This window comes from Trachemys scripta, chromosome 1 (genome assembly GCF_013100865.1).
Source record: "Trachemys scripta elegans isolate TJP31775 chromosome 1, CAS_Tse_1.0, whole genome shotgun sequence".
NCBI lineage: Eukaryota > Metazoa > Chordata > Testudines > Emydidae > Trachemys > Trachemys scripta.
This window is the reverse complement of record NC_048298.1, coordinates 81583778-81607399: the sequence shown is the minus strand read 5'-3', so window position 1 is coordinate 81607399 and position 23622 is coordinate 81583778. Positions and strand designations below refer to the sequence as shown.

Genomic DNA, 23622 nt, shown 5'->3' with positions numbered 1-23622 from the left:
GGATGTTTACAAAGCACTTTTCATTCTTTGTGAGGATAGTGTTGAAATTTCAGTGGCAAACTGTTAAAGGAACAATTGGAAGATAACATCAGTTCAAAGATCAAGAGAGTTGAATTTGATTGAGAGAATTTTAAAGTAAACTGTAACATTAACCCGAGCAGAGATTAGTGACTGGGCCCATGTGCCAGTGCCATAATATATAGCACCAAGAATGAGTACAGTGTCACTTTACTTCTGGAAAGTAGATTTTTTTAAATGGAATTGTAAAATAAAAAAACACCCTTTTATATTAAAACAGTGTAAAAATGCACCATCCAGGGTACACAATAGCAAGAATCAGTGAACAATTTGATATAATAAATGACTTACTTATCAAACACAAATATGATGAACAACAAAAGGGATTAAACGCAGCCTGCAATGCATCACCAACAAAAATGCATTGAGATCACGTCTCTCTTCCACACACCTTGAACTTTATTCAGTCAGAGTTTAAGAATCCTCCAAAAATAACACCCTTAAAGTGAACGGAGATATCACAACCTACAGTATAAAAATGAAGTTTTTATAAGACACGCTATGGGATCCAGGGACAGATGGAATTGAATTTTATCTTGAGAAATTAGTCTCTTTAAACTTCATATTTTATTAACAGTCCTCTTTTTAAATACACCAGCAATTAGAAATATTGTAAGATACCCCAAAATAATAGACAGCATAGAATAACATAAAAAATGTGTATCTTGTACATGCACAGCCCAGCATTATGTAAGCTTGTTTAAATGTAATAAAATTACCTTTTCCCAGTCCCCAAAATAATCAATATATTATTTTATTATGAAGAGGGAAAATGGTAGGGCATTCTCTTTTAGGCAGAAATAAAATGAATACTTATTAGAATTAAAAAAAGAACTTTAATGCACTATTTATATTATTTTATCTTCAATACAGATATGCTAATAAATAAAAGGTAAGTCTTGCAATCTTAATTTCACTAGCTATGAGCACTTAGTAATTTTTATCATGCAGGAGTGCATTAACCTGTTATTGAATTGTAGAATGGACCAAACAACCTAGGGTAATACTCATAACAGTATGCGTCTAACGTTTTTGGTGAATTTATTTTTTTATTTATCCAAGCTGCTCCTTGGCCATTAATGTGTACTGAACCTATTTTTGTCTTTAGATTTTAAGTTTTTTGGCAAGGACCTTTTGTTCTTTTATTTTTATTACTTTATGTATTTTTTCAGTGGTATAATATCATGTAAATCTATCCAAAGGACAGTCGGATATTCTGAAATAACCTTATTCATCTATCATAGAAGTTCATCCCACTAGTGACTATAAAAACACAATCCTTTCTCGTTCGTTTTCATAGTGTTCTTTCTGGTCGTTTTTATGCAATACATGATCCACACACAAAAAAAAATGTACTTCAGCAGTTTATGAAGTTTATGATAAGACAATACATATAGAAGGAAATGGTTTTCAGATGTTCACAAAAATTATTAATTTAGATCTATTAAAAATACCTTTTAAAACTCTACACACCTGTACAACTATAATTCAAACAAAAGTATCATACCCTTAATATGAAGGACTTCACAAATCTACTAACAATATCTAACATTTAAAAACTCACCATAAATAAAACTCATAACCAGTCAGTGTCAGTCTAAATCCCTCAGATCATCTCAGGCAGCAAACTACACCTTTAACCCGATAGAACGCGACCCGATATAACATGAATCCGGATATAACGCGGTAAAGCAGCGGGGAGCCCCGGGGCCTTTAAAGCGCCACCTGAGCCCCGCTGCTTTACCGTGTTATATCCGAATTCGTGTGGAGCCCCGGGCCCTTTAAATCACCGCCTGAGCCTGGCTGCCAGAGCTCCGGTGGTGATTTAAAGGGCCCGGGGCTCCTCGCAGCGGCTGGAGCACCGGGCCCTTTAAATCACTGCTGGGGAAGCCGGTCCAGTCTGGCACGGCGTACCGGCTTTTGCCGGTACACCCTACTGGACTGAACCCGATACAACGCGGTCTCACCTATAAGTCGGTCAGATTTTTTGGCTCCTGAGGACCGCGTTATATCAGGGTAGAGGTGTATTATTAAGCTACCATTTGGATTTTCATAGTTAGCTTTATTATTTGTTAAGCAGTGACACTGAGATCAAATTATACAAGACCCAGATGTCTGGTTCCAGTCTGAGGATTTTACTGTCTAAAAGATGGACAAAGATCAAATAAGAATTTAACAGGAGACTTGGAGGGTGAAGATAACTTAGATCATTTTTTAAAATAAATGAAGGAAGTGATGGCATTATAATCATGTGGGTCAACATTTCTAGGACTTGGAAAAGAAGTAGATTTTCAGGATAAATTTGAATGAAAAGCTGGATTGAGTGCCTGTTGCAGGTCATTCCGGGCATAAGGAATAACAATGGGAGAAGGTACAAAGATATGAATGAGGGAATTTTGAGCTTGGTGAGGCTGGCATCACTTGTGGATCCAAAGGGCTAATGTAGCATCTAATTAGAAACAAGAATAAAGATTTAGTTGGGACAGAGATGTGCAGAACCTTGAAGATGAGGACACAGATTATGTCACAAACACATGTACAGCATATTCTCCGACAAGTATCTATTTATGAAAGATGCTAATTGAGGAAAACTGCAGGAAGGTTTGCAGCAGTGCAGGCCTGTCTTTTCACATTCTGTTCACTGTCTAAATTATTTATTTGGACAGTTTTTTCCTAAAGCAGCTGACTGAAAGTGATTTTGTGCTTCTGTACTATTCCTGTGGAAAGGCAACTACTTCTTAATTTCATTTTTTTTTTAATTTATAAGTACATGCTTGGGCAGTTATGTCCATGTGCTTCTTTCTCACTCCCCTTAAACCTATCATAATCAGATGGCCAAAAGTTTTTACCTCCAAGACATTGATTTAATTTAGTTGCTGGATTTTTGCTGTAATATTATTTTGGTTTGCCTTTGAAACTCTGCTCTCCATAAAATACATACTCGTGGCTAAATCCCTTCAGAGAGAGAGTGTATCTGTGTTTCCCAACAGCAAGGTTCTCAGTTCCCTTCAGAACCAACATAAGAATCAGCTTCTGGCATAATGGAAAATAGCATCGCAGATTGTGCCCTATCCCAGAAGACGTGTGAACCTTTGTGATGGACATATTTGCCATAGGTGCAGGGAAGAAAGATTTCACAAATTGCATTCAAGCTTCAGTTTCCTATTTGGCAGCACAGTTATCTAGTTCCTGAGTGATTATGCTGTGGTAGAGTTCTTTGATCTAATTTGTTCTTGTTAATAACATACGTGTAACTGCAAGAAAAGTACCAGTTAGGGAAAAGGAAAGTTGATAGAATCTATAAAGAGACCAACAGTGTACTTAACTCAAGTACATAGGTGCTATTCATCTCTCCAACATTTAAGTATGCATTGCTGTGTGCAATATGCTATGAAGAAACATCTAATTTTATAAATCTTAGGGTATTTTATATTAGAGGGCAGGAGTGTGCCCTGTGTAGTAAAGATTATATCCATGTATGTTTGTTCCATGATTAATGCATTACTATATTACTGGGGAAAAGTGTTTAAATTGACAATATTTCTCCATTAATTTGGTAAATTAATTGAGTTGTCCGGTGTTGTTGTTATCTGTTGTATGATGATTATTGTAAGACATATACAAGGGAATAGAGTTGAGGTTGCTGAGGGAGCTATAACTCCTCCCTGACTTTTGTCTGATTGCAATATCAAATATAACATTGTTGAAATAATTTTGAACACTTCTTTTCCTTGTATTTTTTAGAGAAAATTAAGGTTGAAAGTATGTGTAAATAATTTAAGGATAACAATACTTACAAGAACAGTCTTTTTACTCTGAGTAAATGCTGTGTTTGGTTCTGATCTCCCCATCTGAAAAGCCAAAATAAGTCTGACATTCCTGTTACATATTCTGATGTTATAATGTAAGTGGTTAATAGACTTAATTGTGGCATTGCTACTGTGGTCTGAGAGTGGTTTGGTAGACTTTCAGCTAAAGCTTACAGTAAATCCTTGATTTCAAATCTACTAAGAGGAGAGGGGCTGATAAGCCTCTGAAGGCTCGCTGGTGAATTTGCAGAAGCGGCTCTATGGTTTTTGCCGCCCCAAGCACGGCAGTCAGGCAGCTTTCGGCGGCGCGGTCCGTTGGTCATGCAGATTCGGCGGCATGCCTGCGGGAGGTCCGCCGGTGCCGCGCCTTCGGCATCCCCGCCACCGAATTGCCACCGAAACCGTAGCACCGGCGGACCTCCCGCAGGCATGCCGCCGAGGGCACCCTGACTTCTGCCCTCATAGCGACCGGCAGGCCGCTTCTCCCCTCTTGCCACCCCAGCACGCGCTTTCTGAAATTTGCCCCTCATGCAGACTAGAAGTTGCAAGGTTCATATAAACATGATGGTGAAGATGAAGCCATTGCTAAGTAAGCTTAAAGGAAATAAATATCTATGCAAACTTTAAATGGGTATCTTCTGGTCTGAAATCTGCTTTTGATGCTTGGGATTTTTGGTTTTATGGTTTTTGTGGCGAGTGTTTTTTATGGAAAACCTACAGTTGTTAAAGAATTGACCCAACTTCAGATGTTGTGGATCTTCATGCAAGTTCTGGAGTGTTTAACATTTTTTTGTTTGTAATAGTTTTCCAGTAAGGGAATTCCAGTAATACTGTGTTCTCCAACTATCTTCAATACTGAAAAAGTAAAACATCCAGTGAGTGGAGATTATCTGCATAGTAACAATTTTCTCTTCTTTTTCTTCTGACATGTTCCTGAATCTCTCACTTGTTCATCGGGATGAACATTTGGGCCTTGTGAATTATAGAGCCTATTGTGAAGAATGGCAGGCCTCCGACGTCTCACAGTATGCACTCATTTCTTCACCAATACACGGGATCTTTCAAGAAGCCCCCTTTACGGAGACCACATAGCGTTATAGGAGGCAGCCTTGGCTCTTTCATGGCAATGCCTAGGAATGGAAGCAGATTAGGTAATTTACTATTTTGGTCATTTATATATTAAGATATCCATATTGTTCTTCACAGCAGATACAGTTCTTATACTTTAATTCTAAAGCTGTTCTGGGAATGCAAAAGTATTGCTAAGGTTGTCATAGAAACAAGACTTTAAATTGTTGAATGTCTCATTTAAGATTTTAAAGAAGACAATTGAAAAAAAGAGCATACAGGGTGTTATTTCACGGAAATCGCCCACATATCCCTTTAATGACATGTGTAACAGTTACAAAACATTATCTATTTTAGTGATGTCTAAGGTACCTATGACCACAGTATTTAAAAACTTACAGAAGGTACATTAATTGAATATGCCAGAAATTATGGGTTCTTTGGCTATTTGGGTTGGGAAAAAATGTGGTATGTGTTTAAATTTTAAGAAATCTAAGCAAAGAACTGTCAGTTAATTCTTTTAATCATAATCACAGTTTGTGTAAATCTTTCTGTTGTGATCTCAGCAGTTTTTGTGTTCTTACTCTTTGGGGCAAATAATGATTTTTTAAAAAATTTGTTCAGTAGTTTGTTATATTGCTGGCCCTAGGCCACAATTAATTTCGCACACTAGCAAAAAAAAGCCAATTGCTATGAGCACTTTGTAATAATTTAAATTATTTTTATTGTGTTCTTAGTTGGTACTAGGGCTGTCGATTAATCGCAGTTAACTCACACGATTAACTAAAAAAACTGTTAATACAATACAATAGAATATTAATTGAAATGTATTAAATATTTTGGATTTTTCTACATTTTCAAATATATTGATTTCTATTACAACACAGAATACAAAGTGTACAGTGCTCACTTTATATTATTATTTTTGATTAAAAATATTTGTGCTGTAAAAATGATAAACAAGAAATAGTATTTTTCAATTTACCTCATACAAGTACTGTAGTACAAGTAATACATACAAGCGATCTCTTTATCGTGAAAGTACAACTTACAAATGTAGATGTTTGTTTGTTACATAACTGCACTCAAAAATAAAACGATGCAAAACTTTAGAGCCTACAAGTCCACTCAGTCCTACTTCTTGTTCAGCCAATCGCTAAGACAAACAAGTTTGTTTACATTTATGAGAGATACTGCTGCCTGCTTCTTATCTGGCATGTAAATACCTTGCGACGCTGGCTACAACGGTGCCGTGTGAATGCCTGTTCTCACTTTCAGGTGACATTGTAAATTAGAAGTGGGCAGCATTATCCCCTGCAAATTGTAACCAAACTTGTTTGTCTGAGCAATTGACTGACCAAGCAATAGGACTGAGTGGACTTGTAGGCTCTAAAGTTGTACATTGTTTTATTTTTGAATGCAGTTATTTTTTGGACATATATTTACATTTATAAGTTCAACTTTCATGATAGAGATTGCACTACAGTACTTGTATTAGGTGAATTGAAAAATACTATTTCTTTTGTTTTTTACAGTGCAAATATTTGTAATCAAAAATAAATATTAAGTGAGCACTGAACACTTTTTTTGTATTCTGTGTTGTAATTGAAATCAATATATTTGAAAATGGAGAAAACATCCAAAATATTTAAATAAATGGTATTCTATTATTAACAGTGCGATTAATTGTGATTAATTTTTTTAATCACACGATTAATTACAATTAATTTTTTTAATCGCTTGACAGCACTGGATGGTACCAGAAAAAAAGGATCAATTGAGAATTAATGCAAATTTTATGAATTTTTTGCGCTTCTCCTTTCACTTCTGATCCTAGTGCCAAATGAAAGTGGTATTCAGGCAGGTTCCTCCAAGGCTAGAACTGTGCATCTTTGAGACTAGAGCAGAACCATCTGTATTTTACTGTGTTCTGTAATATTAACTGTTCCCTTTCAGCCTTACCTTTCTGCCCTCTGCCTCTCCCTCCTAACCACACAGTACAGAGCGTTTCTGCCTCTGACTGTGGAACTGTGCAGCTGGTCCCATCATAGGGAAGAGTAGGATTTCCCTCCTCTGCACAGTCTTCAGGGATCACCTCCTGATGTAGTCTGAGGGCGTCAAATGCCCATACTTTTTGCATAGCTAGGCTTTGCTTGAGCTGAATAAGGAGCAGCCCCATGCATCTCATGGAAAGGCAAAGTGTAAATATTTAATTCTATGTAGATAATTCATTTGTGTGGATAGATGCAAAGAAGTCAACTGATTTGTCAGATGTAACATTTAAATTCTGTACAATAATAGGATTAATGTACATTTTTGGATATTGTACTTTTTTATGAAAAAATACTTATTTCTAAAATTGTAGGTTTTCTCTCTACATGAGTTGAGAGGAAATACCTTATTCTTCAGACTTTCACTACAAATGTTTAACTAAATCATTAGTTGCATAAGAGAAAATACTTCATGAACATTTATCTTAGAACAGCTATTTTCTAGCCGAAAAGTTGTAGTAGTATTATATTTAGTAGTATTGTGGGGGAATGTGTGTCATTGGCTTCATTTTTTAGGTGGCTGTTAACTTTTCTATATTAAAGTGGAATTCAAAATCTGAGAATCTTAAACTCTGGGCATTATTTTTTGCATTGTGTTGAAGTAAAACTTGTCTGTATTTTCATAGCTACAGCATGGTGGATATGACAAGTAGGAGCTAGAAGATGATGCTGGGTACCAAATTTTTTCTCCAAAATAAGAGCTCTTTAGACCTAACCAGCAGCTACATAATTATCTTCTTGAAGTAACGCATGCAAGACAATTTTCAGAGCAGTTATTGCTTCTTTACATGTAAAGTGATGCTGCAAATACATCAGTTAACATGTTAATCTTGCATTCTGTAATTAGCACTTTATGGACCTTTGAGTAACTTATTTTTAGTTATCTCTATCTCCTACATTTTGCTGTCTCCTTTTATCTCTGTCCCTCCATACCTGGGTTCTTTGGAAGTTTTTTTTCTTTCTTTCTGAGATTAACTCCCCCACCCCCATTTCACGAATCAGTGAAAGTTTAAATTAATTACATGCTAGCTGGCAGCATGTCCCAGGATTAGTGTAACTGCGCCTGCTCTTTCTTGTCTTTTCTTTGTCTTTCCATCCTTTTCTGCTGCCATATTGGATGATCATAGTTCAGTGGGATAGTGACATCCTCGTCATTGGGAGTGTGATATCAGAAATGAATCATGCAAACACACGCACCCTTCATCTTTTACTTCTCCTTATCCTTCCCTTTTTTCCACTTCTTCTCTTCATTTGTTCCTCTTTCCCACTAGTGGGATAATAACATTAGGAGGAAAATCATCCGCGGAACAGTCCAGCACAAAACAGAAGCCTTTAAGGAAATGTTGACTTGATTTAAAAAAAAAAAAAAAATGTACTGGAATTCTACATCCACAGGTTGTTTGCTTTTGAATGATACCATTCACATAAAAATTGTTGGAGAAACATTGGCGGGTTTTTTTCCCTTGGAGTACATGAATTCAGACTGCAGTGTTAGGGTTGCAGACATAATAAGATAATTTTTTTGTAAACAGCTTATTCCCTTTTGAAGCTTTTCTGTTGGTCTTAGGTTTTATTAAACCTTATTTTTTTCTGAACCTAAATCTGACTAGGAAGTGTCATTTTATTCATAGTCTCATAGACTTTATCTTCGTAATGTATTAAAATGTTTGTGGCCATTTTGATTTGATGTTTGTCTTTCAAATCATATGAGGTTTATAAATGGTGAAGACTCCTACATCTTTGCCATCTTGCATTGGCATGGATTATGGGAATTCTTCGAGAGCTTGCTCATGTCAATTTCATTCTATATGTGTGCATGCCCACATGCGCGGTCATCAGAGATTTTTGCCTTAGCGCAGGGGTGGCCAACCTGTGGCTCCGGAGCCACATGCGGCTTTTCAGAAGTTAATATGCAGCTCCTTGTATAGGCACCGACTCCAGGGCTGGAGCTACAGGCACCAACTTTCCAATATGCCAGTGGGTGCTCACTGCTCAACCCCTGGCTCTGCCCCTTCCCGTGCCCTCCCCTGAGCCTGCCACGCCCTCGCTCCTTCCCCTCCCCGCAGAGTCTCCTGCACATCACGAAACAGCTGATCAAGAAGTGTGGGGAGGGAGGGGAAAGCGCTGATTAGCGGGGCTGCCAGTGGGCGGGAGGCTCTGGGAGTGGAGGCGGGGGAGCTGATTGGCTGCTGACGTATTACTGTGGCTCTTTGGCAATGTACATTGGTAAATTCTGGCTCCTTCTCAGGCTCAGGTTGACCACCCTTGCCTTAGCGGTATCCGTAGGTTAGGCTGTGGCGCCCCCTTGAGTGCCATGCTCATGCATCGCGATATCAGGCATCACCAGTCCGACGCCCTCTCAGTTCCTTCTTACCGCCCACTGTGGTTAGTCGGAGCACCTTTCCTTGCATAGCATGGGCTAGCGGTTTTGTCCCTTCTGACTTGGTGAGTTAGTGTTAAGTAGTTGTTAAGCATAGTTAGAAGTTAGAGTCCCAGTGGGGACTTTGCCCCAGGTGGGTCTGCCCTGGTCTTTAGGGTTTACGGTCCACGCAGGGCTTAACAGGACTATGCCTGTAAGTGACCCCCACAGCAGCTGCTTCAAGTGTTGGGGGGAATCGCATGTGAAGGACAAGTGTCGTATTTGTAAACATTTTCACCCTTATTGGAGTGTGTGTGGCACCTCTGATTTGCCGCCACCTTGGAGCAACAGTTGATGGCACTGGCGGTCAGGGTAGAGGAGACAATGCCCACCCCAAAAACCACTTCTCCCATGTGGGGAGGTGTGCTCAAGAGCAACGCCCCAGTCAACTCCCTGGATCCACCTTGTTCTTTCCTTGACTGTCTTCATCCCTACCATTTGGCCTGGTTGCCAGTCACCTCAGTCTGCTGGGTGCTGGACATAGTATCTCAGGGCTATACTCTGCAACCCCTTGTTCAAAAGGTCAAGAACCTCCTGCACCTGGGGGTAGTGGAGGAGGTCCCTCGGGACATGAAAGGAAAGGGAGAGGTTCTATTCCTGCTACTTCCTAATCTTGAAAGACCCATTCTGGACCTGCGTTGCCTCAACAGGTCTCTCAGAAAGTTGAAGTTTCGCATGATTTCCCTGGCCTCCATCATCTCTTCCCTGGATCCAGGAGACTGGTATGCCACTCTCGACTTCAAGGATGCTTATTTCCATATTTCAAGGTCACAGGCGTTTCCTCCATTTCATAGAGGGCGGATGCCATTTTCAATTCATGGTGCTGCCCTTTGTGCAGCGGAACCTCGATCTGGTGCATTCCACCTTTCGTGATCTGGGCCTGTTAATTAACGAGAAAAAATCCACCTTAACGCTGGGCCAGCAAATAGATTTCATTGGGGCAGTTCTAGACTCCACGTGAGCCAGAGCCTTCCAAAAGTGCATTTTCAGGCCATGTTGGACCTGTTCTCCCATGTGAAGAACCACCTGCTCACCACGGCTCACGCCTGCTCATATGTACATACATGGTCAGTCATGTCCGGCTCCATCTCCGGCCTCTGCAAGCATGGCTGGTGTCGGTCTACATACCCAACAGGCACGACCTAGACCGGGTAGTCAGGATGCCGGATCACATCCGATCATCCCTGGATTGTTGGTTGGACCCTGGGTCGGTATTGGATGTAGTTCCCGCCCTGGCCCCATCGCTGACCCTGGTCTCCAATCTTCAGACCTGGGCTGGGGAGCCCACCTTGGCAAGTTGAGCAACCAGGGCCGCTGGCTGTAGGACAGTTTGGCCCTCCATATCAAGGTCAGGGAGCTTAGAGCGATTCACCTGGCCTGCCAGGCTTTCTTGCCCACCTGAAGGGCAACGTGGTGCAGATCCTGATGGACAATGTCACCATGATGTATTACATCAACAGGCGGGGCGGAGCCAGGTCGTCAGCCCTTTGCCAAGAAGCTCTCCGCCTTTGGGATTTTTGTGTGTGGCATGCTATTCATCTGGTAACCGCAGACTGCCCGAAACCAGGAATGTCTTAGCAGATCATCTCAGCAGGACCTTCTCGTCTTGCCACAAGTGGTCGCTCCATACAGAGGTGGTCAGCATAATCTTCTAGTGGTGGGGGACTCCCCAGATGGACCAGTTCACATCCAGGCAGGACAGGAAATGCCACGTGTTCTGTTCGATCCGGGAAATGGACAGGGGCTCACTATCAGACGTGTTTCTCATCCTGTGGTCGGAGGCTCTGTTGTATGCCTTCGCATCAATGCCGTTGATTTACAGGGTCCTTGTGAAGATCAAGCAGGACAGGGCAAAGATTATTCTAATAGCCCCGGCATGTTGCTGAGCCTTTCAATAGTCATCCCATTGCAGCTGCCCCTATGGACGGATCTGCTATCCCAGAACCATGGCAGCCTTCTGCACCCGAATCTGGCGGCACTGCACTTGACAGCATGGCTACTGCATGGCTGAGCATGGACGAACGGGCATGCTCTCCCCGTGTTCGACAGGTCTTGCTGGGTAGCAGGAAACCCTCCACCGGAGTGACTTACCTGGCCAAATGGAAAAGGTTTGCGTGCTGGACCTCAGAACGGCATATCTGGGCTGAGCAGGCCTTGCTGCAGGAGATCCTGGACTATCTGTTGCACCTCCAAGGTTTGTCCCTGTCATCGAACAAGGTCCACCGAGCCATTATCTCGGCTTTCCACCCTCCATTCCAAGGCAGGTAGATCTTTGCCCATACATGATGGCCTGGTTTTTGAAAGGTCTGGAGCGTCTCTACCCGTGTGTCCGGGATTCCATGTCTCCATCAGACCTGAATCTTGTGCTGTCGAGCTCATGGGGCCTCCCAGCGATTCTGGCTTCCTGTTCTCTCCTGCTTCTCTCTTGGAAGATTTCATTCCTGGTTGCGATAACATCGGCTCACAGGGTGTCCAAAATCAGGGCACTTACTTCAGAACTGCCCTATACAGTCTTCTACAAGGATAAGATCCAGCTGTGACTGCACCCAGCATTTCTGCCCAAGTCGTTACCCAGGTTTATACCGGCCAGGACATATACTTACCTGTCTTCTTTCCAAAGCCTTATACATCAGATGAGGAGCACATCTGGATGTCAGGAGGGCGCTGGCCTTCTACATAGATAGAACAAACCCCTTTCGTAAGTTAATGAAGTGGCAGACAGAATGAAATGTCGCCCAGTGTCTGCTCAGAGGATTTCGTCCTGGATCATGCCCTGCATCTGCTATTGCTATCAGCTGGCATAGGTGCCTCCACCGGCAATCGTGACAGCACACTCGACTAGGGCACAAGCATTGTCAGCAGCCTTCCTGGCACAGGTACCAATCCAAGAGATCTGTAGGTCCGCTACCTGGTTGTCTGTCCACATGTTGGCGTCTCATTATGCGCTTACTCAGCTAGCTCAAGATGACGCTGGCTTTGGCAGAGCAGTGCTGCAAGCTGCAAGACCCTGAACTCTGAGCCCACCTCCATGGACACTGACTGTGAGTCACCCAGAATGGAATCGATATGAGCAAGCACTGGAAGAAGAAAAAACGATTACCTACCTTTTCATAACTGTTGTTATTCAAGATGTGTTGCTCATGTCCATTACCTATCCTGCCCCTCTGGTGGAGTTGCCGGCAAGAAGGAACTGAGAGGGTGTAGGGCCGGCGGCACCTGATATGCTGACGCATGAACACGGCACTCAGGGGGCGCCACTGTTGACCCTACAGATACTGCTATGGCAAAAATCTCTGACGACCGCGCACGTTGGCCCGCGCAGACCTAGAATGGAATGGACACGAGCCACACATCTCGAAGAACAACAGTTATGAAAAGGTAGGTAACCGTTTTTTATGTATTATGGTAGTGTCTAAAGGCCAACCAAGGATGGGTTCCCATTGTGTAGTGGCACCATGCAAACACAGAATAGTAAATGTAAGCTCTTTGAGTCAGGGACCAATCTAAATAGACAAAGGCTGGGGCAGGGGGTATAAAACAGAAGCAGAGTGAACAATGTGAGGTATCAAATGCTCTGTTAGTTCTGTGGTGTATATGTGTATGGAGGTTTTTTTGGTGAGGGGGAGCTGTGTTAGGAAAGGATCAGCTAAATGGAAAGAAAAGGGGATAGGTCAAGGGAAAAGGGGGCAAGAGCGGCAGGTATGGGGTGAAGAGATGGAGGGTGGGGGAACGGTTGGAGCAAACAGGCAATTGGCACAGGGCAGAGAAAGTCCAGTTAGAACCATAGAAAGCTTTTTGAATATCGCAAGTATCAAAGGTCCCTACCTTGGCTGCTTCTGCTCCTGGCAGCAGGAGTCTCCAGCTGGCTCCATTCTGCAATTTTCTCCTAGGTTCACAAGGGGGAGGCACCCCGTAGTGCCCCCTATGCATGGAGTGGTATCTCCTCCACAGTTCTGAGTCCAAGAGGATGCTGAGGGGATAGGTGGCACTAGCTCAGTCCCATTTCACCCCTTCCCCCCTGGGCAGCAGTCCACGCTTTGGTTTCTTCTGTCTCTACTAGCTGGAGTCTCTGGCTGGTTGCTATCTGCACTTTTGCAGTGTCATGTTTTTCTTGTGCTGTCCCTATTACTGTAGCAGCAGAGAAGTACTGTACATCATGGTAATTGAATAGCAATTACTTTTGTGACCTTTAATTGTCACAATGCTATCACAGAAGAAGCACCATGCAGGAGTTACCCATCATCTGCATGGGACCCCAGTAGGTCCATATACAAGTTTGTCAATCCTTTGTTTGAGTGAGAGTTTCCTCACCATACAGTAGAATTTAATTAATATGAACTAGGTTTCCGTTCCATTTCAGAGAGAGAGGGGAATCCATTAGTTTTGAAACTTTACTAATGGAAAGCACTGCTCACCACTCTTACCAAGTTATCAACTCAATTTGTCATATCCTTGTTATTGTTTAAAAAAATAAACAACTAATTGAAAGGTACGTTGGTTGGTTAGTGTATCTTGGAAGGAATCAAATGTGGAAGTCAGTGACTTTCAGCAGCCGGACGGAGGGTGTAATAATGGAAGCTTGAAAGAGGGTGTCATGACTTACTACTGACTGATAATGGATATTAATTTAGCTCAGTTGGTAGAACTTTCCCAGTTCAAATTTCTTCTGGGATGGATTGCTTGCAAATTAAATGAGGGTATTCCTTCCTTTTAATTGCACTTCCTCAATTCCCATCCTGTATCCTAATTACTAGTCTTTCATGCCAAGATTTGATTATCAATTTAGCTGTTTTAATATTTCATTTGCTTATTTACAATTGAGTATGTACAAAAAATTAACATGAATAGCTAAATAGAGAGTTGCTGCAGATGTCAGTGAGCCCAATCTGATAAAAAAAAAAAATCCTATTTCTATCACAGAAGTCTTGAAGACCATAGATGCTGGTTTTGGGACATACCAACCTATTCAGAGCAAAGGTTAGCCCAAATAGGTTATATAGCCCAATGTTATTTGATCACCTTATGAAACTTGTCAAATGCATGCATACAGAGTGATAGTTAAGGTTAACATTAACATTCCTGGCTTTTCTAGTTTTAAAACCTCAAATGTAAGATTGCAGTAATTTTTTTATTGAACACACAAAAAATCCTCATTTAAGGGTTTTATTGACAAAAGTACGCCTTTATACCATAATATAACAAAGCCAAGGTTTTCAAAAATAGAAGCCTAAAATGTTCATATTTAGGGCATGTCTACACTTACCTCCGGAGCGATCGATCCAGTGGGGGTCGATTTATCGTGTCTAGTGAAGACTTGGTAAATTGACAGCCGAGCACTCTCCCGTCGATTCCGGTACTCCACCGGAGCAAGAAGTGTAAGCGGTGTCGACGGGGGAGTGTCAGCAGTCAACCTACTGCAGTGAAGACACCACGGTAAGTAGCTCTAAGTACGTCGATTTCAGCTACGCTATTTTCGTAGCTGAAATTGTGTGACTTAGACCGATTTAGCTCGCCCCCTCTCCAGTGTAGACCAGGCATTAGGCACCTACTATTTTTATTAATGACATGGAAGAAAACACAGTCATTAGTGATAGTTTGCAGATAACACAAAATTTGGTGGAGTGGTTTGAAAAGAGTAGGTTACGGATACAGAGCGATCTGGATCACTTGCTAACCTAGGCACAAGCAAACAATGTGCCTTTTAACATGGATGAATGTAAATATATACATCTACGATCAAAGAATGTAGTAGGTTATACTTATACAATGGTGGACTCTATCCAGGGAAGCAGTGACTCTGAAAGAGATTTGGGATCATGGTTAATAATCTGCTGAACATAAGCTCCCAGTGTGATGCTGTGGCTAAAAGGGCTAATGCAATCCTTGGATATATAAACAGGAGTAGGAGTAGAGAGGCTGTCTCAACTCTGTATTTGGCACTGGCGCAACTGCTGCTGGAATATTGTGTCCATTTCCGGTGTCCGCAATTCAAGAAGGGTGTTGATAAATTAGAGTGGGTTCAGGGAAGAGCCACAAGAATGATTAAAGGGTTAGAAAACATGCCTTACAGTGAAAAACTCAAGGAGCTCAGTCTATTTAGCTTCACAAAGAGATGTTTAAGGGGTGGCTTGATTACAGTCTAGAAGTACCTATGTGGGTAATAAATATTTAATAATGGGCTCTTCAGTCTAGCAGAGAAAGGTATAACACGATCCAGTGGCTGGAAGTTAAAGCTAGACAAATTTAGACTGGAAATAAGGTGTAAAATTTTAACAGAGTAATTAACCACTGGAACAACTTATCAAGGGTTGTGGTGGATTCTTCATCATTTTTAAATCAAGATTGGACGTTTTTCTGAAAGATCTGCTCTAGGAATTATTTTGGGGAAGTTCTATGTCCTGTGTTATTCAGGAGGTCAGTCTAGATGATCATAGTAGTCCCTTCTTGGAATCTATTGATAATTATGAAAGTTCTGAGACCAACAGTTATACTGCAGATAATATTTTCAATAATGCCTTCACATCCACAAGCAATAATTTTTCACATAATTCATTATGGACTGTTTTAAACAAAAAAGCTACCAACTCACCAGAAGGAGTGATATATAAAGCCCTACAAATCCATTGATAACCGCTTTACATCCACAGACCATTTTTGTGGATCGGTTGTGGATACAGATTTTGTATCCATGCAGGGCTCTAGTGATATATATTCTACGGATATGTCTATACTGCAGTTAGGCCATTGTGGCTGGCCCATGCCAGCTGACTCTGGCTAAGGCACTCGGGATAAGGGGCTGTTTAATTGCAGTGTAGATTGGGCTTGGGCAGCCAGAGCTCTGGGGCGCTCCCACCTTGCAGAGTCATGGAGCCTGAGATCCAGCTCAAGCCCAAACGCCTACACCATAATTAAACAAACCCTTAAACTGAGCTCCACAAGGCCGAATCAGCTGGCACAGGCCAGCCTCAGGTTTTTAATTGCAGTGTAGACATACCTTCACAGACTCATGAAAGGGGATTAACATGGACTGAGATGCTTGCTCACTTCTTTGGAAAATCTAGCTGCTGATTTAGTTGCCTGATTATGTAATTAAGATTCTAACGTTTAGGCATCCATTTCTGAAAGTCCTGAAATATCTTTAGCTCACAACAAGGTGCCTCTAGGTTTTGAACCTGAGGTAAATATTTGTCAAATGTTTCCTGCATGCTGCCTCGTTATGGAAGAAGAGCAGCTCCTTTACTTTCATCCAGTCCAAATCATGAAGGTGAAATATGACTGTGAACATACCATAGTAGCTTGGATTTTATTAGAATCCAACTTATTCATGCATTTCCATATCATTGCTAAATTCATCCCCAGGAGATAGTTCATCTTCATGTCAGTATCATGTTTTTTATGAATCTGTGTGTTTCACTGAAGCACTTTAAGCCTAAATCCACATTCTATTTTGTGTGTGAATCAGCTACTCTTTTTATACCAATTTTCTATCCTGTAAAAGGAACTATAGCAGGGGTTCTCAAACTGGGGGTCAGGACCCCTCAGGGAGTCACGAGGTTATTACATGGAAGGTCGTGAGCTGTCAACCTCTACCCCAAATCCCGCTTTGCCTCCAGCATTTATAATACTGTTAAATATATTAAAAAGTGTTTTTAATTCATAAGGGGCATCACACTCAGAGGCTTGCTATGTAAAAGGGGTTACCGTAAAAAAAAAAAAAAGTTGAGAACCACTGAACTATAGAGTCTCCTGGTCTGAAGAAGAATTTGATCTTTTCAAAACTTCAGTCTTGGCAGGTTCTGGTCACTCACTCACAAATTCTTTTCTAGGATATGTTCTGGGACGCCTTTTATGATAACCTTTACTTCTCCCAGAGAAAGGCCAACTTTCCAGCACACTGATAGATGGAGCATTCTCCCATCCTTTGTCTTCTATATTTTTGTAATAATTTAGAATGAAGATCAACAATATCTTCTAATATTTTGGGGTGAGATTGAACAGAGTTTGCCTGGCTTTTTGAGATAGCAGAATTTTACCTCTAAAATTAAACAATTTCTGGGGGCCCTCCAATTCTCTTTTGTAGTCTGGGGAAAATCTGTTCTCAGGTTATCTTTTTGTGTGTTTTGTTCCTAGATTCAAAGAGGCTGCCTCTCTATCTTTTGAGACACATCCTTTATTGGATTGTTTGTTCCCTAGGATTCATTTGGGCACAGGCATTTTTACTATAGATCTTGGGAGGCAGTGGTGGGCTACTGGATCCTTTTCCAGGTTCAGTGTCCTGTTGGCCTTCAGAAGGAAGCTGCTGCTCTCCTGCCTCCCTTATACCTCTCTCTTCTCTCTGTCAGTAAAAGCACCTTGAACTACTTAGTTCTTTGCCCCATTTCCCTGCTGAAGCTGAGCATTTTTGGCCTGGGAGATATAGCCATTGGTTCATGTCTATTTTTTTTAGTGATTTTTCTGTAGGGGCTTGAGAGACAAATATTTTATGCAGTTTACATAAAAATTGCACACATCATTAAAATAGGCAGCCCATTACATAAATCTTCCCCAAGTGAATCAATTTCAATTTCTCCTTCCCCACCCTCCAAGAAATACGTAATTACATCAAGTTCTCTGCAAAATCCATTTATTCATCCTAAATCTGTATTTAGGCACCTGAACAGAACTGGCCTGATCTTTTCAGAGGTTCTGAGCACCTGAAGTTCCCATGCTTGGCATTTCTGAAAATGAGGCCATCCGTTTTTGTTTTTTTTTCCTCTCTCTTTAAATATGGATTTACATGCCTAATGTTAGGCACACACATTTGAATATTTTTGCCTTAGGCATCACATTTTCTAACTAATGAGGTCTCCGATTTTTCTCTGAACTCTCAGGATTTCCCTAGAAAATGGAATTTTCCTGTTCCAAGAATAGCACAAAAAATAGAAGTGAAACAAGCTCAAGAATTTGAGGACTTAAGGGCTATGGGGTGGGACTGGAACTATGTCCGTCTTTGTGTTTGGAACATGGATAGCACATGGTGGGTGCTACCACAGCTTAAATTAGAATAATAATGGAAAATTAATACACATTTATGTATATATGCATGGTTTATTGGGAAAGTATTTTTAAGACTTTATCTTTTTATGCTATTTCTGAGCCATAAAAAGAGAATAGCAAGAATAGTATTGTGATAGTGAGCCTCTAGATCTGACAGGAAGCAGTACATAATAAAGGTTACAATGCTTCTCCATATATAAGATTTGTTTAGAAGAATAATGATTGACTTTCTTTCATTTAGATATAGTACATGAAAATCTGAAAATGGGATCAGATGGTGAAAGTGACCAAGCTTCTGGAACATCATCTGATGAAGTCCAATCTCCTACAGGTGTTTGCCTCAGGAACCGGATACACAGACGGATCTCTATGGAGGTAATCAGTTTTCCCATAAGGACCCAGTAAATTAGAGCCATGGGAATTGTTTAAATTGCTTTATATAACTGCTTGTTTTCCTGCCAGTTCACTTTAAAGCAGATGTTTGTATTCAGCATATGAGGTTGTATGATAACAGTAGTCATGACATTAATTTTTCTTCCTGTTTGTCAGTCCTGGAACTTGAGTAGATATCCCTCACAATGTTTATAATCTGTTCAGTACAAAAAATTAAATACTGTTTTTTAAAAAGCTTTTGATTTTTTTTTTAGAAAAGCAGAGAATCCATTAGCACACTCTCTTACATACGAAATGCTAGACATTTAGTGTAGGATTGGTCTTTAAAGTGCTGGGAGATCACATGAGAAAGGCTTTGCAATAAGTACAGGCATTCTAGAAGGAATTGAGGTGTTGGGAAACAAATGAAGAAAATGTGACCATTAGATTCTGAGACATTCTCTTTATATGTTCAAGTAGACGACTTCATATATCACTTTTCAGGCTCTTTCATATAATGCTGCTTTCTAATCCATGTGAAACTTCAGAAAGTAAACACAATAGGGATGTTCCTGACTGCGTCAGCCTTTTTCATTCTTCCTGTTTTTAGTGTACGGAACCTTACAGGACAGTAAACAAAAGGAGGAAAAAGTACTTTATGAATAACTGTGCACATAATTTCCTTTATTTATGAGACTCATTATGAATACTAACCACCCTTGCACTTGCTTTGTTGCCCTTTCCCCGGGCAAAAGATAAACAGAACTTTTCACTTTTTTTTTTTAAATAAGTGTAACAGCTTTGATTATAATAATACCATTTTGGCTGGAATATGTAAAGTTATTTGACTGGTTTCATTATAAAAATCTATTCTTGGGGTTTTAAATCCCCATAATTTCTTTGAAGCATTATATAAAATGCAGGAGTTTGGAAAATATTTTTGGATTATCTATCACTGAGTTTGTGTGTCAAAAATAAGTACTGCAAGGCATTTTGTTGTGTTTGTATTATTCTTCATTTGCACTGATTAGTTCATTAATCATCACACACACTTTGTGGAGGGAGTTATTTTGTCTTAAAAATCCTTAATGTATTTGTTGTTAGTGTTGTAACTTTATGAGCCAAGATTAGGCCCGATCCAAAGCCCATTGAAATGAAACAATTAATTTAGGCCTGGTCTGTACTAAAAAATTAAGTTGGCTTAAGTATGTCGCTCATCGGTGTGAACCCCTCCTTGAACAGCGTAGTTTAACCAATCTGACTCCCAGTGTAAACAGCACTAGGGTGATGGAAGAATTCTTCTGTCGACCTAGGTAACAACTCTGAGGCCTGGTCTATACTACCCGCCTGAATCGGCGGGTAGAAATCGACCTCTCGGGGATCGATTTATCGCGTCCCGTCGGGACGCGACAATCGATCCCCGAATCGGCGCTCTAACTCCACCAGCGGAGGTGGTAGTAAGTGCCGCCGACAAAAAGCGGCAGAAGTCGATTTTGCCGCCGTCCTCACAACGGGGTAAGTCGGCTGTAATACGTCGAATTCAGCTACGCTATTCACGTAGCTGAATTTGCGTATCTTAAATCGACTCCCCGCTGTAGTGTAGATGTACCCTGGGGAAGGTGGATTATCTGTGCTGACTAGTGAACCCCTCCTGTTGACATAGGTAGTGTCCACACTGAAGCGCTACATTGGTGCAGCTATGCCACTGTAGCATTTCAAGTATGGACAAATCCTCAGAGGGCTTTGGATCAGATCCATTGTGCTTTGAGTTAAGCAGAACATAAAATAAAAACAGTAGTATAAGACTTTACATGTAGAAGACATTAGAGAGACAAGGTGGGTGAAGTAATATCTTTTATTGGACCAATTTCTGTTGGTCAGAGAGACAAGCTTGCTGACTGTTTCCCAGACCTGAAGAAGAGTTCTATGTAAGCTTGCAAGTTGGTCTCTCTCACCAACAGAAGTCGGTCCAATAAAAGATAATGCCTCATTGTCTCTCTCATATCCTGGGACTGACATAGCTACAACCGCACTCAGGTAAAAGATATGACATGCTGGGGAAATCTGGAGGAGGGAGAGATTTTGTTTAAGGTTTATTAATACTATTGTTCATTCTTTTATTTCCTGTTTTCTCCAAAATATTTTTAAATAGGAATTTCCCATATGTAGAGCCGCACTTCTGCTAAGTTTTCACAACATTCTTTTTGAGTTTTACCTCCTCTCCCCCTCCCCCGCAAACCTTTTAACAAAATAAACGTCCCTGTAATAGCTTTTAGCTTGTACAACAATTGTAATATTACACTGTCTTAGAAGCTTTGAAAATATTTTTTCCTTTCAGATTGTCAGTTCCATCTGACAAGCATTTGTTTCCTTATTTTTCTCCCAATTCCAAATACTTGTTTCTAATGCAGCTGAAACCAACATGATGTGGTTTATTTCTTTGTTGACTGGCACAATCAGAGAGGTCAGCATAGTTCAGGCAACTGTTTCTATGCATCCTGTGAACCAGGCTTTCCTCCTAAAATGTTACAGTAATGACATGGTGGTTTTTAAAGATAAGTTTTTTAGAGTGACCTTTTGTAACTATCTGCTAAAGAACAGCTGCTGAATTTTAACAATGATTTTAGCTCTGAATTTCCTTGATTTTTGTGAGTTAATGTTAGAAACTTATGTTTTAAGTGTACTTGTTAAGTAGTGTTTGGAAGGGGGAAGTTTTTTTACTCCATGTTTATGCAGTGCCTAGCAGAAGGGGAACCCTTTGGGCTGCTATAACAACTGTGGTACAAATTGAAATAAACACTCCCATGCAGGGAAACTTTCTGTTAAAAATTCCAGTGGTGCATTTTTTTGTTTGGTTTTGTTGTTGTTGCTATATGACTCTGACAGGCTTGTAATAAAGATTTGTAATTACAATACCAAATCTTGCTTGCCTTACTTGTGTGAGCATTTCCAGCGAAGGGCTCCTTCATGTCCATAAGCTGAACAGGATTTGACTTATGGAGTTTACTAAAATCGGTAGTATTAATTTGATTCAGTGCCAGGAGAAAGGGAAGAGAAGCTCTCAGTCTGTATTAGCAGTTATATTCATGTAGGTTGACCTGCATCTCTTTACTATGCCTGTAGGTAATAGCAAATTCAATTTTATGCATATTTGATACTCTGTTTGTTCTAGTCTATCGGAGACATTCAGCATAATTGAGATCTATTGCAAATTATATTCATATGGTCACACTATTGTTTACAGGAATATATTTAATAAAATATAAGCTGATATTTCTCTCCCCTCTGCTCTTTCTAATGAAATTTGAGGTTGGTATTCGCAAACTGAGCACACCTTTCTATTTTGTGCGGTTGATACACTGTGTAGTTGTAATATGGTACATAGTCTTTCATAAATATAACCTTGTTTGTTTCTGTGTATCAAATAGACAAATGCAGTTCTAGTTTCTTAAAGTAACTGATCATTTAAGGCTGAGAATCTGGACTGACAGGCAGGCTGGCCCTTTTATTTTTTGTTAAGGCTAGAATGTCAGCTCTTGTTTTTCAGACTTAACTGTGAATTTCCTCTAGTGTTTTGTAGTTGCACTATATATTTATATGCAAATTAGCCATCCATCATGAAAACAAAAGATATATTCTATGCATGTTTACTGGAAAACATGTGCAGTCCAATACTTAGTGCATATTAATAGTGAACATAGCTAACATTTGAGATGTTTTCCTGTGCCGATTATAAATGTTTGCATAAAATATATGTTAACAAATTTAATGTTGCGGATTGCTGGAGATTTCATTGGCTGTACTGTTAAGCAAGCGGACCACCCCACCACTGAAGGAGATAATTAACTGAATACAATAAGTTTTCCTGTAATCATAATAGGATTGGTATAAATATGCTGTGAATATGACAGCAATTAAAATTCAGTAACAAAAATTCACATCTCCCCCTTCATATTAGAATAGTCATTGATCTTGGGTTGAGTCATCACAGCTTGGGATCAGGTGATAAAATTGTTGCTCTAATTTAATTTAATTAAAACTAAAACCATCAATAAGGTTTTGACACATTGGGAGGATAAGAGGGGCAGGCAGATTCTCTTGCCCAGGGTAGTTGAAACACTGAGTTCAGATGTGCAAGGTTGACTTTTATTTTTATTGATTTCCATATGCAAAGATCTGCCTAGAAAGATACAAAAGGGCAGAATATACAGTGCAAATATAACCTGCAAATCCATGTAGAATACTTTATTTTATTCAGCACCTCAATGTATGTAGAGATATGTTTATCTCTAAACTTGGAAAAAATATATGACAACTCTTTGGTGAAAATGATAAAGCAATATAAAGTAAAGAGAGAAATGTGAAGGAAAGGAATGCATATTATTATATTACTATCTTAGATCTGAGAGACCAGAATCTGGTCAAATAAAAGTTCACAGTGGCCACCTTCAAAATTAATATGTCTCCTGCCTCTAAAAGGGACAGGTCATGTGCTAATAGGTTACCAAGGGAGGTTGTAGAATCCCCATCACTGGAGGTTTTTAAAAACAGGTTAGATAAACATCGGTCAGGGGATGGTATAGGTTTACTTGGTCCTGTCTCAGCGGGGTGGACTAGATGACCTCTCAAGGTCCCTTTCATCCATACATATCTGTGATTCCCTTGAAAGCAAGCAACAAAGGGGTTACCGTATTGCATCCAGATAATAGATGACCTTAGGCATTTTTGGTCCTCTGGCAGCTGAAGGACATTCTTCAATTAAGAATGACTTACTAACACCTCCCATTCA

General features: G+C 40.3%; 1 protein-coding gene across 2 annotated transcripts in view; it reads left to right on the top strand.

Moving 5' to 3' along the window:
- Positions 1–23622, top strand: part of CDK17 (cyclin dependent kinase 17) — a 164001-nt gene that overhangs the window by 85954 nt on the left and 54425 nt on the right. For both annotated transcript variants that reach the window (XM_034773222.1, XM_034773232.1), the window contains exons 3-4: positions 4874–5038; positions 18703–18836. In XM_034773222.1, coding sequence (XP_034629113.1) covers positions 4874–5038; positions 18703–18836 — 299 coding nt within the window. The remainder of the gene's footprint in view (positions 1–4873; positions 5039–18702; positions 18837–23622) is intronic.